Below are 14,963 nucleotides of genomic sequence, written 5' to 3'. Positions count from 1 at the left end.
AGACCGACCGTCTATAGGTTGAGGCAGAATTTCCCTCAGGCTGTATGGTTTAGCTGTGGGCTAATTAGGCTTTTAAGGAGGTAAATTTTATTCCTAAATCTAAAAAAAAAATTTTTACAGATTTTTTTTTCTTAATTTTCAAACCTATTTTATTATTATTATTATTTTTTAAAGATTTATTTATTTATTATATGTAAGTACACTATAGCTGTCTTCAGACATTCCAGAAGAGGGCGCCAGATCTCGTTGCGGATGGTTGTGAGCCACCATGTGGTTGCTGGGATTTGAACTCTGGACCTTCGGAAGAGCAGTCGGGTGCTCTTACCCACTGAGCCATCTCACCAGCCCCCCAAACCTATTTTATTTTTAATATGTATTTATTTTTATTTTATATGTATTATCTTGAATGTATAATCTGTGTGCCATGTATATGGAGTTCTAGTGGAGGCCAGAAGGAGGTGTAAGAGACCCTGGAGCAGTTTCCCAGTAGAAATGGTTGTGTTGCCCTTAGGGTGCTAGGAGTTGAGCCTGGGTCTTCTGGGAGACCATTCTTAACCACTGAGCCATCTCCCCAACACTACTTACAGATGATTTAGGGTGCTTAAACACTGATAAGAATATTTGTATAAGAGGGTATTAAACATTTTCTACGTGGGTTTGTTCTATTTTGTATTTATTGTTGACCTGTTATATGTGAAATATTTGAAAAAGGACTCATGCTGTTGTAGATAGAGAAGCCTGACGGGTTAATGACATTTCCCATGCTGATTTTTACCTCGTGGATGGGCTGGCAAGAAGGGAAGAGAACACCTCTTTCTTTTCCACTGTTCGAGATCAAAATCGTGAAATATCAGAGTTACTCATAAACTCTGAGAATGAGCTGCCCAAGGCCAAGACCGTCCTTCAAGGCTTGGTTAGCAGGGAGAGGGGCCATTAACCACCTCCCTTGGGAAGGGGGTGTCGTTTCCGAGTACTTGGCATTTCGGATTGTGGGTTCATATTGGAACGATTAAAGGGTGATGAACATTTGACATTCTTTGAAGCCTCTGTCTGTTCTTCTCTGGTAGATGAAAAACTGGAAGAGAAGATATTTTCAATTGGATGAAAACACAATAGGCTACTTCAAATCTGAACTGGTATGCAGTCGCTTCATACATATGCCTCCAGGTGCTTGGCAGGTCACACTGCAGTGCTTGTGTGATTGTGTGCTTGTGTGCCATTCTGGTTTTCTAATGGCCCAGTTCTGGTTTTTTTTTTTTTTTTTTAATTTTTTTTTAATTTTTTCAAGTTTTATGTATTATATCTAAGTACACTGTAGCTGTCTTTAGACACCCCAGAAGAGGGCGTCAGATCTTATTACAGATGGTTGTGAGCCACCATGTGGTTGCTGGGATTTGAACTCAGGACCTTTGGAAGAACAGTCAGTGCTCTTAACCGCTGAGCCATCTCTCCAGCCCCCCCAGTTCTGGTTTTAAGTGCACCTATATTTCAGTCTATTTGGTTGTAATGCATTCGGATAGTTATGTATTTCTTAAATGTGTTTTAAATAAAACTACCTTCAAGGAAGTGTTCCATCTTGATAGATCTAAAATTCTCAACAGCCCCACATGTAACTCTCTGTCAGAGGGACATTAGAAAAGGAGGTGTAGGAAATCCTCCAAAAGCAGCATTCAGCCCTCTGCATCTCTGTCTACCTCCTCTCCCCTGCTGCGTGTTAACGTGCTCTTTTCCTGTTTCAGATCACCTCTTAAGTTGTTTCTCTTGAGATAGCTTTTTCTGAAGGCAGAGTCAAAGACTGAGTCTCCCTCCTTGCTTGTTTGAGTTATGCACCATTAAGATGTCAGGTAGCCTAAATCCTACAGTAGATACGTGCATAAATTAATGAGAATCTCCCTCTTCTATAAAACTGTGGGGCTTTCATATGCTGCATACTCTGAATGAGGGCATCAGAACAACTCTGTCCAGATTAGCTTCCTGCCCTGGTACATATGTTCCATGCCTGTGTTGTTCTGTGTAGGCTGTGTGTGGCTTTTGGGTGCTGGTAATGTGACCAGTGTGGTAAGGAAGTGAGTTTATTTCATTTCAAAATTAAAACCAATTTCATTTAGTAATTTAAATTTACAGTTCCTCATAGGCAATGTTCTGTATTGGGAGCATCTTAGGGGTCAGTTATTTTAGAAATCTATAAAGGGCAGAAGCAACCTATATAGTCTGCTGTAGACTGTCAGAGCCCATGTGCAGTGAGGAAGCTGTCTTTCCCTGCCTGAAGAACCAAGGGCAGAAAGTGGTAAGTAACAAGAGACTAGAATGGTCACATGCATACTTGTCAATAAAATGAGGCAATATATCAAGAATAATAGAAACCAAGGTTCTTGGGATAAAAGCACAGCTTCTTGCTATAACTTAACAGACATAGACATAAATATATGTTCTTAATGTGAGTGCATTTGAATAAAATATAGCTCCGTGTCTTTTTTTTTTTTTTAAAGATTTATTTATTTATTATATGTAAGTACACTGTAGCTGTCTTCAGACACTCCAGAAGAGGGCGCCAGATCTCGTTACGGATGGTTGTGAGCCACCATGTGGTTGCTGGGATTTGAACTCTGGACCTTTGGAAGAGCAGTTGGGTGCTCTTACCCACTGAGCTATCTCACCAGCCCCTAGCTCCGTGTCTTAAGAAAATGATCATTTCTTCCCAAAAGAACCCAGACTTCATGGAGAAATGGCAGATTCTGTGGCTGGGCAAGAGAAATAAATGCATGGTTAGCTGGAATGTCTTACATCAGAAAGCAAGAACGTGCTGAGAAAATGCTAGTCACCCAGTAGTTACCTTATAAATAGTCCCCTTACCAGATCATGGGCAGTGAGAGTATCAAAACACACAATGTTTATAACGTATTACAGTGCAAATATATATCTCTGTGTGCTCAGATCGATGTGAGTAAATGGGTGGTGACTGAGCTCATGTAGCTACAGTGAAGGAATAACAAGATGCTAAACAGGAATGGGACAGCGATCTGAAATAACCACTCAGCACAGTGGGAGGAGAGCAGCTGTACAGGAAGAAGCTGGGCAGCACCACGCCCACCCGGCTGTCAGGTTCGATGAATTCAGTGGTGGTGAGAATGTCGGAACCATCCGCCACCTCACGGGAGAGCAGGAAAAGCACAGCGCGTCAGTCCTGTGCTGCTCCTGCTAACAGGGTAGTCTGCGTTCAGTCACCAGGTCACAGGAGCCACATCCAAGGGAGGGGGCAGCCTACAAAACACAGTAATGGCTGTCATCTGCAGGAGTCAAGTCTGTGTTCCTCTTTCTAGAGGAGTGAGGAACTCTTCTGCACTAAACAGAAAGAGACAGCCAGAACACTCACCCTGTAGGACTGTGTGACCCACCTGCTGACTGGTGGCAGTAACATGAGCACTTCAGGGTAGCATGCCGATTGCAGCAGCTCAGCTCCAAGCGACTGTTCTTAGGCTCTTTTGTAAATTCATGATTGGTTCAGTGTTCAAGAAAGACAGAAAGGTGGGGAGAACTTCCTGGTAGAAAAACAAACAGGAGTTACAAGCGGCTCATTCGGACAGAGATTACGCTGAGTGTGGAGTGGAGTGGTAGCATGCATGGCTAGTGTGTGTGAGGCCTTGGGTTAGAGCTGCGGCACTCAAGCTTTGGGGGCTACAGGTGTGCACTGTGCGGATAGTACTCAGTCATGAGGAGGCTGTGTCTGAGTGAAAAGCTCCCATCCCACTGTCCTCAGAGAAAATAAGTGGAGAGAAGAAATAGTATTTCCTCAAATTCTGTGTAGGTGAATGATGTTAGAAAAATCACCATTTGGCAGGCAGCTATGCCAATAATGATTTCAGGTAAGAATCCTCAATACTTGTGAAACCAGTGGGAGATTTTTGTTTTAAAATCAAGCACTGCATAGATAGGCTCCAAGTGTCTCAGTAGAATACTTACTGGTCCTAGTGGTCCACCATGAACAATTCTGCTGCTTAGTGACTGTCATTGAAACCAGAAACCGAGCTTCAGACAACAGTGGGTGTGATAGCTTGAAACTAGAGCTGTCCTGCTGCTGCAAGTCTCAGAAGGTGTTGGTCTGAGAGTGGCCTGAGCTCCATGTAAGATCGCTTGCTATTGACAGGAAATATCCTGCGTGTGCTTTTTTGCTAGGAGAAGGAACCTCTGCGGGTGATACCACTTAAAGAAGTGCATAAAGTCCAGGAGTGCAAGCAGAGGTAAGGAAGGACCGCCTGACAGGCACAGCACTGTCTGAAGAAGCCGGCCGCCCTCCCTCAGTGACAAGCTTACAGCCTGCTGCTTTCAACCCACTGACATTTCAGAAGTGGTTCAGGAGAGGAAAGGAAAAATTATTATAAACAATTTCTGAGATTTAACAAGTTGATATATTTTTAGTTTTCGAAGGTACAGCAGAGCAGGTTGTTGCAGGAAGTTGCACCAGCTGTGCCGTGATGAGTTGAATGAACTGTAAACACTTGGACTCTGACGTTGCTTTATGCATCTTCTGTAAACGAGCTGTGTAAAGCATGCGAATAGTAATGCAAAGCTGGAAAAGGCTGGGTGGTTTGTTAAATTAGCGTTTTCTTTCTAACATTGATTGTCACTGAGTAAACAGCTGAAACTGTCAAACTGACTCACCTACAACTGGTGATTGTTTTTCATGACAGTGACATAATGATGAGGGACAACCTGTTTGAAATCGTGACGACATCTCGGACTTTCTATGTGCAGGTAAGACACTTCTTGGGGATCTTAGATTCTCTTACAAGACGTTAATAACATTTAGAGGTGAAATAAATGTAAATAAAGCTCTTTGGTGTTAACGAATATAATTTAGCAGCGTATTGAAGGCTGTCAGGTGGTGGTGGGCGTAGGATCAGACCTTCGAGTGCTGTTAGGAATTGGTGGCATGGATCAAAGTTACATTTGGAAGAAAGGAAATGCTGTTTTACTTATTTTAGTTCATGATTTCAAATGTATTATCTTTTTGTGTTTTTCTTTAATATAATTTTTGGTAATTTTATAAGAAGAAAAGTTTCAAGTATAAATGAAATTATTGAAAAAAAGCATTTGTTTTTGTTTATGAGAGTTAACACATTTGCTTATTGCAGAAAAATTAAGAAAACAATGGTTTGTTGCAGCTAGCAAGATCATTCTAACTCTATAAAATCATGTTTGTTTTCATATATTGTCATTTTCCCTGTGTCATTAAAATTTCTTTGGAGGGCCGGGTGGTGGTGGTGCACGCCTTTAATCCCAGCACTTGGGAGGCAGAGGCAGGCGGATTTCTGAGTTCGAGGCCAGCCTGGTCTACAAAGTGAGTTCCAGGACAGCCAGAGAAACCCTGTCTTGAAAAACCAAAAAAAAAAAAAAAAATTTTTTTTTTCCCCTTTGGAAATAGGTGGGCCTGGAGGCTCATATCTTTTATTGGAATTAGAGGCGGGTAGATTTTGGTGAGTCTAAGGCCAGCCAGGGCTGTGTAGTGAGATGCTGCTTCAACAGGGTCATCTTTGGAAACATTTTAGAGTTGCATCATACTCCACGTACCGTGGCTAAACATTCATATGCGTGGTTTTTGTACATTCACTCTGCAAGCATGGTGATAGCACATCTTGTGTAAAGTTTGGCCTGAATGTCTGAGTCTTTCAGATGTTTCTAGGTCAGACTCAGCCATCAGAACAGCTTCTCTGTTTGTGACTTTGACTTCGATCGTTGTCCTGCTACTAGCACAGAATGAAAGCACACTCGGCCCTATGCCTGCTCGAGTTCTGTCCTTTGAAAAATGTTCCTTGGACTTACTGGCATTTGATAGATTCTGGGAGAGGGGGACTTAGTTTTCTGTAGTGAATTGATCGTTGGTAGGTTGCTGACACCCCGAAACGGGCTCCACTTCCAAGATTAGCTGTGCAGCACAAACTGGACTTGAGGACTTGATGGGGAAAAGGGTTGGTGAGGGGACTCTCACAAGTCAAGTGGGGAAGGGTAGGAGAGTAGAGAGGAAGGAGCTAGAGAAGGGGGTGAATATGTTCAGAATACATTGTATGCAATTCAGAGAGTTAGTAAAATAGTGCTAAAACCCACAAAATTCAGCATACAATATACAAAGTGCATAGGAAAACATGGCATGAAAAACTAAAATCTAATTTTAGATCTACTTCACAAGGAGTGAGGTTCTCAAAGGACAGGAGTTAGAAGGTACGTGCTTATGTTCCTTCTTGGCCTCATGCTATGGCCACCCCACCCCAAACATTCTGCTCTCATGATGTTTAAATTCACACTGGCCAGTCTTCATCAAGAAAGAGAACTACTTCTGAATTTGACTACTAGTGTCTCCTTAATTCACTGTCCTTTTGGAAATTCTTTTCTTTTCTTTTCTTTTTTAAGATTTATTTATTTATTCTATGTAAGTACACTGTAGCTGTCTTCAGACACACCAGAAGAGGGCATCAGATCTCATTACGGATGGTTGTGAGCCACCATGTGGTGGGATTTGAACTCAGGACCTCTGGAAGAGCAGTCAGTGCTCTTAACCACTGAGCCATCTCTCCAGCCCCTGTAAATTATTTCTAAAATTAATATGTAAGATGGTATCAGAATGGCTTTGAAAATGGCGCATATAGCAGCGAAGTAAGAAGGTCTTTCTTTAGTTTCTTCCTCTTACTTCCTTTCAAAAAGCACTCATTATATAATCCTTGATGTGTCTGAGTTTAAACATGCAGTGGCCATCTTATGGCTCCATATAGAACCTGGCTCACAAAAACCTGGGTTAAAATTAATGCTCCTAGAGCCAGCTTTGGCAGCATATACCTGTAACCTAACTGCTCAGAAGACTGAAGCAGGAAGTTCAAGAGCAGCCTGGCTAAAGAGTGAATTGAAGGCCGGCCTGAACAATTTAGTATGACTCTGTGTCAAAACTAAAACACAACTTTTAAAATAAAATAAAGCTTCAACGGCTGAGTGTTTTTCTTCGTTATGTATGTTGGTTTAGTTTCCCAATAATACATGCTGACCAAAAAAGTGCTTTCAGGGGCTGGAAAGACGGCTCAGAGGTTAAGAGCACTGGCTGCTCTTGCAGAGGACTGGTTTGATAACCAGCATCCTTGTCGGATAATTCAGGGATGTAATGACAGCTCCTGATGACAGCTCCAGTGGAGTCCCTTGCTCTCTTGACCTCTGTAGCTGGGGACAGCTGGACCAATGATTTATAAATTGTTATACCCCACTCTGCGCGCACACACACACACACACACACACACACTTTTGAAGCTAGGTGTGGTGGCACATACCTTTAATCTCAGCACTCAGGAGGCAGAGTCAGGACGTTGACAGGCAGATCTATAGAGTTCCAAAACAACCAGGGCTATAGAGAAATCCTCTCTCTAAAAAAAACCAAAAGTGCTTTGAAAACATTTTTTAAAAGAAATTATTGCCTCGAATGTGTTTGCAGGTAACATTATATTGCCAAGGTACAGAATTTATGGAAATAGAAGGTGATTTTGAGAGATAGTTGACTGAAATATCCCTTTTATTTCCTTTTAGGCTGATAGCCCCGAAGAGATGCACAGCTGGATTAAAGCAGTCTCTGGCGCCATTGTAGCACAGCGGGGACCTGGCAGGTCATCCTCTTCTGTAGGTTTTCTCCTTCTTGGGGAGAAACTCCACAGGGTCTCCGTCCTTTGAAGTTTTCTTCCTCTCCCCTAATCCTTCAGTTTCTTTCTTTCTTGAGATTATTTATATGTTAACTTTCATACCAATTGGACTTGCAAAAACAATGCACCCTAACTGAGAGCTTCCATGTAGTGAGTGTCCCATGCATAGCTTTCTGTGCACATTGTGTTCATGCACAAGCTGAGTGGCCTTTCTTCCTTTGTTCTTGCAGTTAGGTTCTTGTTAGTGAGTGGGTCAGGGTGTAGCAGCTTGACACTCTTGGTATGGCACTGGCCTGACCATTCAAGGACTTTCAGTTCTGCCAAAACACAGTTTTGTGATGTCCTGGTTTTCCCTTTACTTACCAATTTTTCATTTTTGTCTTGTGTGGTGTTGGAATACCACTGACTAAGCTAGAGACTTAAGTACAGTTTTCTGTTCCCATTCATTTCTTTTCTATTTTATGTTGTTATTTCAATTTTCTATCAGGGTGATACAAAAGCTTGTTATCTTTATGTAGTTTGATAGTACTAGTGAAACAACTAAATGCTTTGCTTGGACACTGCCAGAGAAACACGTGTTATTCATGTTGTCCAAGTACATCCTAGGGAAGAGTTTGGTTCGGGATACTTTGGCCATTCATCTCTGTTCTGAGATGCAAACCCTTTTGAGAAATTACACCTTAAAAGTAGCCCTGTTGTCAACTGTCCTGTGCCATACCATAGCCTTTATGATGTAGATTCTAGATAGACCTGTATTTTCAGTATCTTACTATCTTTTACTAGTTTTCTGTTAGTGATGATGACAGATCAGTAGATAGTAATATACTTTTCCCATTCCTTAATCATTTATTATTATTATAGTAGTAGTCCTTTAGGAATACCTAAAAACCTCTTTTGTGGGTGTTAGGTTTGTAACTGCCTGCATTTTATTTGACTCTTTTTTAACAGTCAAGTATGAGATTCTCTGCAAAAACAATGTCTGTTGGGAAGAGGGAAAGTTGGAGAAGGGTGTTTGTGTTCTGTGCTTTGTGGTGGGGGCAAATTGGACTGTCCAGCTGTGACTATCAGCAGAATTCTCTCTTTTCCTCCCTCTCCCAATATAGGTTAACTCTAATCTTAGCTTTGCACTGTGTTCCAGATGCGGCAGGCCAGAAGGCTGTCGAACCCTTGTATACAGAGGTATACATCAAGAGCTGGTGAATGCAGCACGTATGTGGGCTCTCATGCAAATGTGCCTTCTTAGTAGAAGGCCTGGACTCGCTCCTCCTTACAGCTGATCAGAGAAGGTTGAGTTAACCGGACTGCCTTTTGCAGTTGTCATCACTAACGCAAAGTATTTTACCGTAGTCATCAGGTTGAATATGTATAGTTTTAAAAAAAGCAACCATACTAATGGAAGCTTCCAGCTTCATAAACTGACTGACTGAATTGCTGCAAGAGTTTTGATTTCCATGTTTTATGTATTTTGAGATTTTTTATATATATACTACAACACTTGAAATGAGCCTTTGTTCTTCGGATCCAGGCAAACTTCTGCGTGCATCCATGTTGGATAAGCTGTCACCAGAATTGTATGGTGTTTTATAGCTCTGGTGAAGTTTTACCATGAGGTGGTAGTGTTTGCTGATTGTGGTACTGTTTTCAAAGCAGCTAGTGTCCTAAATGAGCACACACCAGGAGCTGCGCAGCACGCTGCGGTGTCTTCAGATTTGTCCTTAGAAGTACAATCACGTCAGCGTTTACAGCTGATCGTGGGCCAGCAGTTTTAAAAGCGATTCAGTTGTAGCCTTTCTTTACTTTTAATGTCTTAGGCCACTCGAATATGTGACTTACCCAAAGTAAACCAAATTGAACCAGCTGCAGTCAGTTGCAGTGAAATTAAGAGAAGCAAAAAACAAGTTGTCAGGCTATGAGACAAAATCATGTCTGAAAAGTCTTGATTTTTGTTGATTAATTGTTGATTTTGTTGATTAATCTATGGCCTTGTATTTTTATATTTTACATTTTATCTTTTTAAATACTTGGGATAATCCCTATAATTCTTAAATGCCGGTAGAGTCTTCTTTCAACACAATTCAGTTGCAGTTGGAACACCGGATCTCGTTTTAGGCTGACTAGTGCCATAAGCTACCAGAGTCAGCGTTGGTGACAGAATTAGTTTCTTCGTGGAATTGGTTGTTGGCTTTCATTGCTTTGAACTCACCCCTAAAACGCGTTGCTTTGGGAAGGAACTTGCACATTTACGCTGCATGGCTCATGCTTCTGGTTTGTGTGTATGTGTGTGTGTGTGTTGCTTGTTTTTCAGAGAATCAAGTCTCACATTGAGTGACTAACTTTGTCGTTGGTGATTGGCTGTGTCTAACCACCATTCCTCTTTCCAGGAGCATTCCGGCTGGCCTTCAGAACCCAAATTCACTGTCCGTCCTGCCGGGGCCGCAGCCACCGCCTCACATTCCCCAGCCTCTCGCAGCCACTCTCTGGTCTCAGGCTGTGCCATGGAGAAGCGAGGAGTTTACCAATCTCTTGCCAAGGTCAAGCCAGGGAACTTCAAGGTCCAGACTGTCTCTCCAAGAGAGCCAGCTTCCAAAGTGACTGAACAGGCTTTGCTCAGACCTCAGAGTAAAAACGGCCCTCAGGGAGAAGATGGCGAGCCAGTGGACTTAGATGACGCCAGCCTGCCAGTCAGCGATGTGTGAGGAGGCGCGTGTGGGCTGCCTGCATTGCCTGCACCACTCACCCTCAGTGTCCTTCCGTGAGGCTTCTCGCCAAAGATGATAGAGGGTGAATGATCTCAGTGCATATGTCATGCTGCCTTGTGGGTGGACTCTTAAGTCGGCAAACCAAGAATTTAGGGAGTGGCCAAGTCAACATCATTCTTTAAGAAAGGAAGGAAAAAAGCTGTGTCCATAGTGACTGTTTGAAGCTTTATATGTTTGGGTGGTGAAAATGTGTGTGTGATTTTTTTTTTTTCTTAAGTGACTTTGAAATTTTAAATAACAATTTAAAACATTAAAATTTCTTATTATCTTGGTCATTTAAACATGCTAATATGACTCCCTTTGAAATATTCAATATTTACACATTCTTATCAGCTAAAATTATCAAGTGGGCCATTCCCAGACAAAAATTTCTAATCTCATGAGGTCTGTGGTGCTGCAGAATTATACTGCAATGTGGACTGTTGAGAAATTCTAACCATTTATGATATTCTGGCTGTCCAGGTGAGTGGAAAATTTTGCATAGATTTGACTAGATGATTGGTTTAGGTGGCAGTGGAACAGGGCAAGCAGAAGTGGGGAGACTGGAGGTCAGCTATAGCTAAGATTGTTTTTTTCTGGGGAGGGACTTTTTTTATTTTTATTTTGGAGATTGGAATTCTCTGTGTAGCCATGGCTGTCCTTGAACTCTCTCTGTAAACCAGGCTGCCCTTGAACTTGTGATCCTTCTGCCTCAGTTGCCTCCCAAATTATAGGGTTATGTCACCAACTTGCAGCCTGAGACACTTGTTTTAAAAAGCTCAATATTTTATTTCAGTAAAAATTATTTGGTCATAAATTTTGGGAAGAGCTGATTTTTTTTTTTTTTTAAATCAAAGTTTTGTAAATAGATCTTACTTCTGAATTTGAATCGGTGGAAGACCTCAGTTCACATGCTAAGTCAAAACGGCCCTTAGTCACAGCCTTGTTGTGGCGTCTCCCTTGTCATCAGTAGTAACCTATACTCAAGTGCCTGTGTCTTCTCATCTCACTTAGGATCGTACCCCAAAGTCCTACATGATTGGCTTTAAATGTCCAAGAAAACTAATTACAGTAGCGTAGTTTGATAGGTTAAATAAGATCGCATTTTATATCAGAGACACCAGATTGTTGGTGTTCAACTACCTGTGCAATATTTATGTCTTGAAAACCAGATCTGAGTATGCATTGAACAGTGGGGATATTATAAACAGAAGCGCCTCTCTGAAGAACCCAGTTTCCGGTGTTGAGTGATAGACTGGTTTGAGCAAGTACTGTTTTGTGGCCACATCTTAAGTGTTTCCTTTCTCCCGGGCTGCTGCTCTGTGGTATTTCCAGTCTCAGACTTGTGTTTTGCAGTCATGGTGTTAGTGTTCTGCCTTTTTACGTTCTAAGACTGCTTGTTAGAGGACGGACGATTTGCTACAGTGGTCTAGAGTTAAAATGTGCTCTTTCGTTGCCCAGCCCAAGAACGTACCACTCACCTTTTGTATTCATAAGCTAATATGTTAGAGTTCTATGTAGTTTTCTCTTGTGCACCTGCATCAGAAAACCATAGGACAACGAGGTGGCTAGGCAGTTATCACCCTTCTGCTGCCGTATCCATCACCCAGGCTCTCTTACAAGTTCCTTGTTGATGCACAAGCCTAGGGACCTTTGTACAGACTCTGGCAGTATTGATGAGCCTGGCACTGTTTGCTTTGGTGCAGCCTCCACAGTGCGCGTTCATTTTATCAGATTTTGGTATCGGTAATTTGATATATTTCATGGTGGTAAAATATTAGCTCTATTTTGGGACTTTTTATAGAATTACATTTATTCAAATACATAGGAATATGTTCTTGTGATTATCAGGATCTCCTAATATTTATCTCAATTCTTTTGTAAGCTTGTGGAAATTATTTAAGTATTTTAAAGCATATTTTCTTGTAAATATGTCCTACCTGAAGTGTCAGCAGTTAAGTTAATACCGTGTTATCTGCTGTATTTTCCCTGTGTGTATAACGTATCTCCTTTCAGAACAGGAATGTGCCTCCTGATGTTTACTGTTACCCTGCTGTCTTTGTATGTCCAGTCGGTGGAACACTGTAATGACTTGAGAATAAATGCTCAGAGTTCATTTTCACTCACGTCCCCTTTTATTAGGTTCAGCATTCATGTGAACAAATCAGTAGAACTGGTAAGAAACATTTTTGGTTAGTTCATTTACTTACCTTTCAGTAAACAGACTTCATTTCCAGGACAGCCAGGGTTAAACAGAGAAACTCTGTCTTGAAAAGCCAAAAAATAAAAATAATTTTTAAAAATTTCAGATCCTTGAATTCTTGGGGTTTGATTTTTTTTTTTTTTTTTTTTTTTTGAGACATGGTATCACTTTGTAGTCTTGGCTGAGACTCAGTATGGAAACTATGTTGGCATTGAACTCACAGAGATCCTCCTGCCTCTGCTTCCCAGGTGCTAGAATTGTAAAAGTGTATACCAGCAGGCCCCGCAGATCCATGAATTCTTAAGACAGCTTCCTATGAAATTGTACAAAGAAAATGTGTGTTCAGAAAGCTTGCTCTTTTTACTTAAACAAAAAACATGTTCTGAAAATTAGATGTGGAAGCTGCCTGTGAAGCATGTTGGAGTCATTGAGCTGCATAGAGCTCCAGCTTACTGGTCAGGCTGAGCTGAGGCCAGACTGACTGCAGAAGACGGAGATCCCATGCTGCCTACACCTGTGGGGAGGAGTGGGAGGGGCTGCGATGTGCAGCCAGCCCCCGAACAAGTGCTCAAGAGCCCGCTTTCTGAAAAGTTTTCCTAATGATAATGGGCTGTTGGGAACTGTATGTCTAGAGTCCAGCCCAGTGCCTGCTGCCCAGAGTAAACACTTATCCGCTGAGCCAAGGACCGGTCACTAATAGAAAACATATTGACATACAATTAAAATTCGATTGAATTATATTCAATTTAGTCACCTGAAGTTTTAGAATTTCCAAAGACACCAGCAGTGATTTTAGATGTCTCCTTTTGTTCCTTGTGTCTAGTTCATTGTCAAATCCTGCTTTATTTCCCCATCTTCCTGACCTTACCTCTGAAATGCAATGCACAATTGGGCCTGTCAGCAGTTTCTTATGGATGTGTGAGTAGCTGTGCGTGCGCATGTGTGTGTTTCTTCAGTGGTATACCCACTGAAAAATTGACTATGATCCAGTAAATGTCATTCCACCAGTACACATGGAAGCAGCCTTTGTGTAGTTAAACTCAGTGAGTCACACAAAGTCATGAAAGTAAAAGGGAATATAAGAAGGGTTTCAGCCAGGCAGTGGTGGCGCAGGCCTTTAATCCCAGCACTCGGGAGGCAGAGACAGGCAGATTTCTGAATTCGAGGCCAGCCTGGTCTACAGAGGGAGTTCCAGGACAGCCAGGGCTACACAGAGAAACCCTGTCTTGAAAAAAACACAAAGAGAAGGGTTTCAACAGAAGGGTGAGGGTGATAGAATATTGAAAAGGTAACAGGTGGGAAATGACTAATATAATGACTTATTATATTCTATTGCTTAGGGGGTGGGGGGACTGGAGAACTCAGCAGTTAAGATTATGCAGAGTTCAGTTCCCAGCACCCACCTGTAACTGGGGGGGGGGGGGGGACCAACCTGCCTCTAATTTGAATGAGAATGCCTCCTTAGGCTATTTGCATGCTTAGTATGCTGGTGAACTGGGAAGATGAGGAGGTGTGACCTTGTTGGAGGAGTTCTGTCACTGGGGGTGAAGCCCACACCATGCCCACCCCTCCCTGTTGCCTTTGGATCAGATAGAAGCTCTCAGCTACTACTGAAGTCCTGTCTTCCACAAGTGTTCATGTGTGTGTGTGTCCACACCCATATACATGTACACAGACACACGAAATTGATAGACATCAAAATGTTTAAATGACTTGAACTGAAAAATATTGCTGACCTGGTTACTCTATAATGTTCACTGGTGAAATCCCAGTGGTCCACTGGGCGGCCATTAAAAGGAGTAACTTACTGTTCATGTGATAACAGTGCCACCTTCTGGTATTGGTTGCTACATTTAAATAATCTGACATCTACTTTACTTCCCTGGAAGGAGAGGAGATATGTAGCAGCATAGGATAGCTTTGAAACTCAGAAATGTCAAATCACCTTTCCCAAATAATAGCCTTTGTAGAGGTAACTGTAGCTTCACATTCCTAAAAAAGAATCTAGAGAAGCTGGGATGTCTGTAGCAAGGTGCTATCTTATCAAAAGATAGAATATAGGACATTTTGTATGCCCTTCACACTGGTTTTCCAGTAACCCCACATAAAGACATAGTGTAGAATTGTAACCAGGAACTAGGCTAGTGCTTAGTGGCAGTGCTTTTACCCACTGAGCCATCTTGATGGCTCACCAGGCTTTGGCTCTAGCTTTAGAGAGTCGATATAAAGGCAATAATTTTATATATGTGACCAGTGGGGTTGTTTGCCTTTTAACCTCTTGGGAGTTGGCATCAGATTATTTTTCCATGTGCTACAGACCTAAGGAGATGATGGAATTTGCCCAATGTTATA

General features: G+C 41.9%; 1 protein-coding gene across 9 annotated transcripts in view; it reads left to right on the top strand.

The window, feature by feature from the left end:
- The window catches only part of Plekha1 (pleckstrin homology domain containing A1), a 50,004-nt gene extending 37,470 nt beyond the window's left edge, over positions 1-12,534 (top strand). For 3 of the 9 annotated variants that reach the window (XM_085841247.1, XM_085841245.1, XM_085841246.1), the window contains exons 8-13: positions 1,068-1,136; positions 4,174-4,238; positions 4,689-4,752; positions 7,561-7,650; positions 8,774-8,879; positions 10,052-12,534. In XM_085841247.1, the coding sequence (XP_085697373.1) occupies positions 1,068-1,136; positions 4,174-4,238; positions 4,689-4,752; positions 7,561-7,650; positions 8,774-8,879; positions 10,052-10,266 (609 nt within the window). In that variant the 3' untranslated portion in view covers positions 10,267-12,534. Of the gene's footprint in view, positions 1-1,067; positions 1,137-4,173; positions 4,239-4,688; positions 4,753-7,560; positions 7,651-8,773; positions 8,957-10,051 lie in introns of all 9 variants that reach the window. The other 6 variants (XM_085841251.1, XM_085841250.1, XM_085841249.1 and 3 more) reach the window with 6 other exon arrangements.
- The last annotated feature ends 2,429 nt before the right edge of the window (positions 12,535-14,963 follow it).

This window comes from Mus caroli, unplaced genomic scaffold, assembly GCF_978045245.1.
Source record: "Mus caroli unplaced genomic scaffold, Mus_caroli_1 scaffold_8, whole genome shotgun sequence".
Taxonomy (NCBI): domain Eukaryota; kingdom Metazoa; phylum Chordata; class Mammalia; order Rodentia; family Muridae; genus Mus; species Mus caroli.
This window is presented reverse-complemented; position numbering and strand designations above follow the sequence as displayed.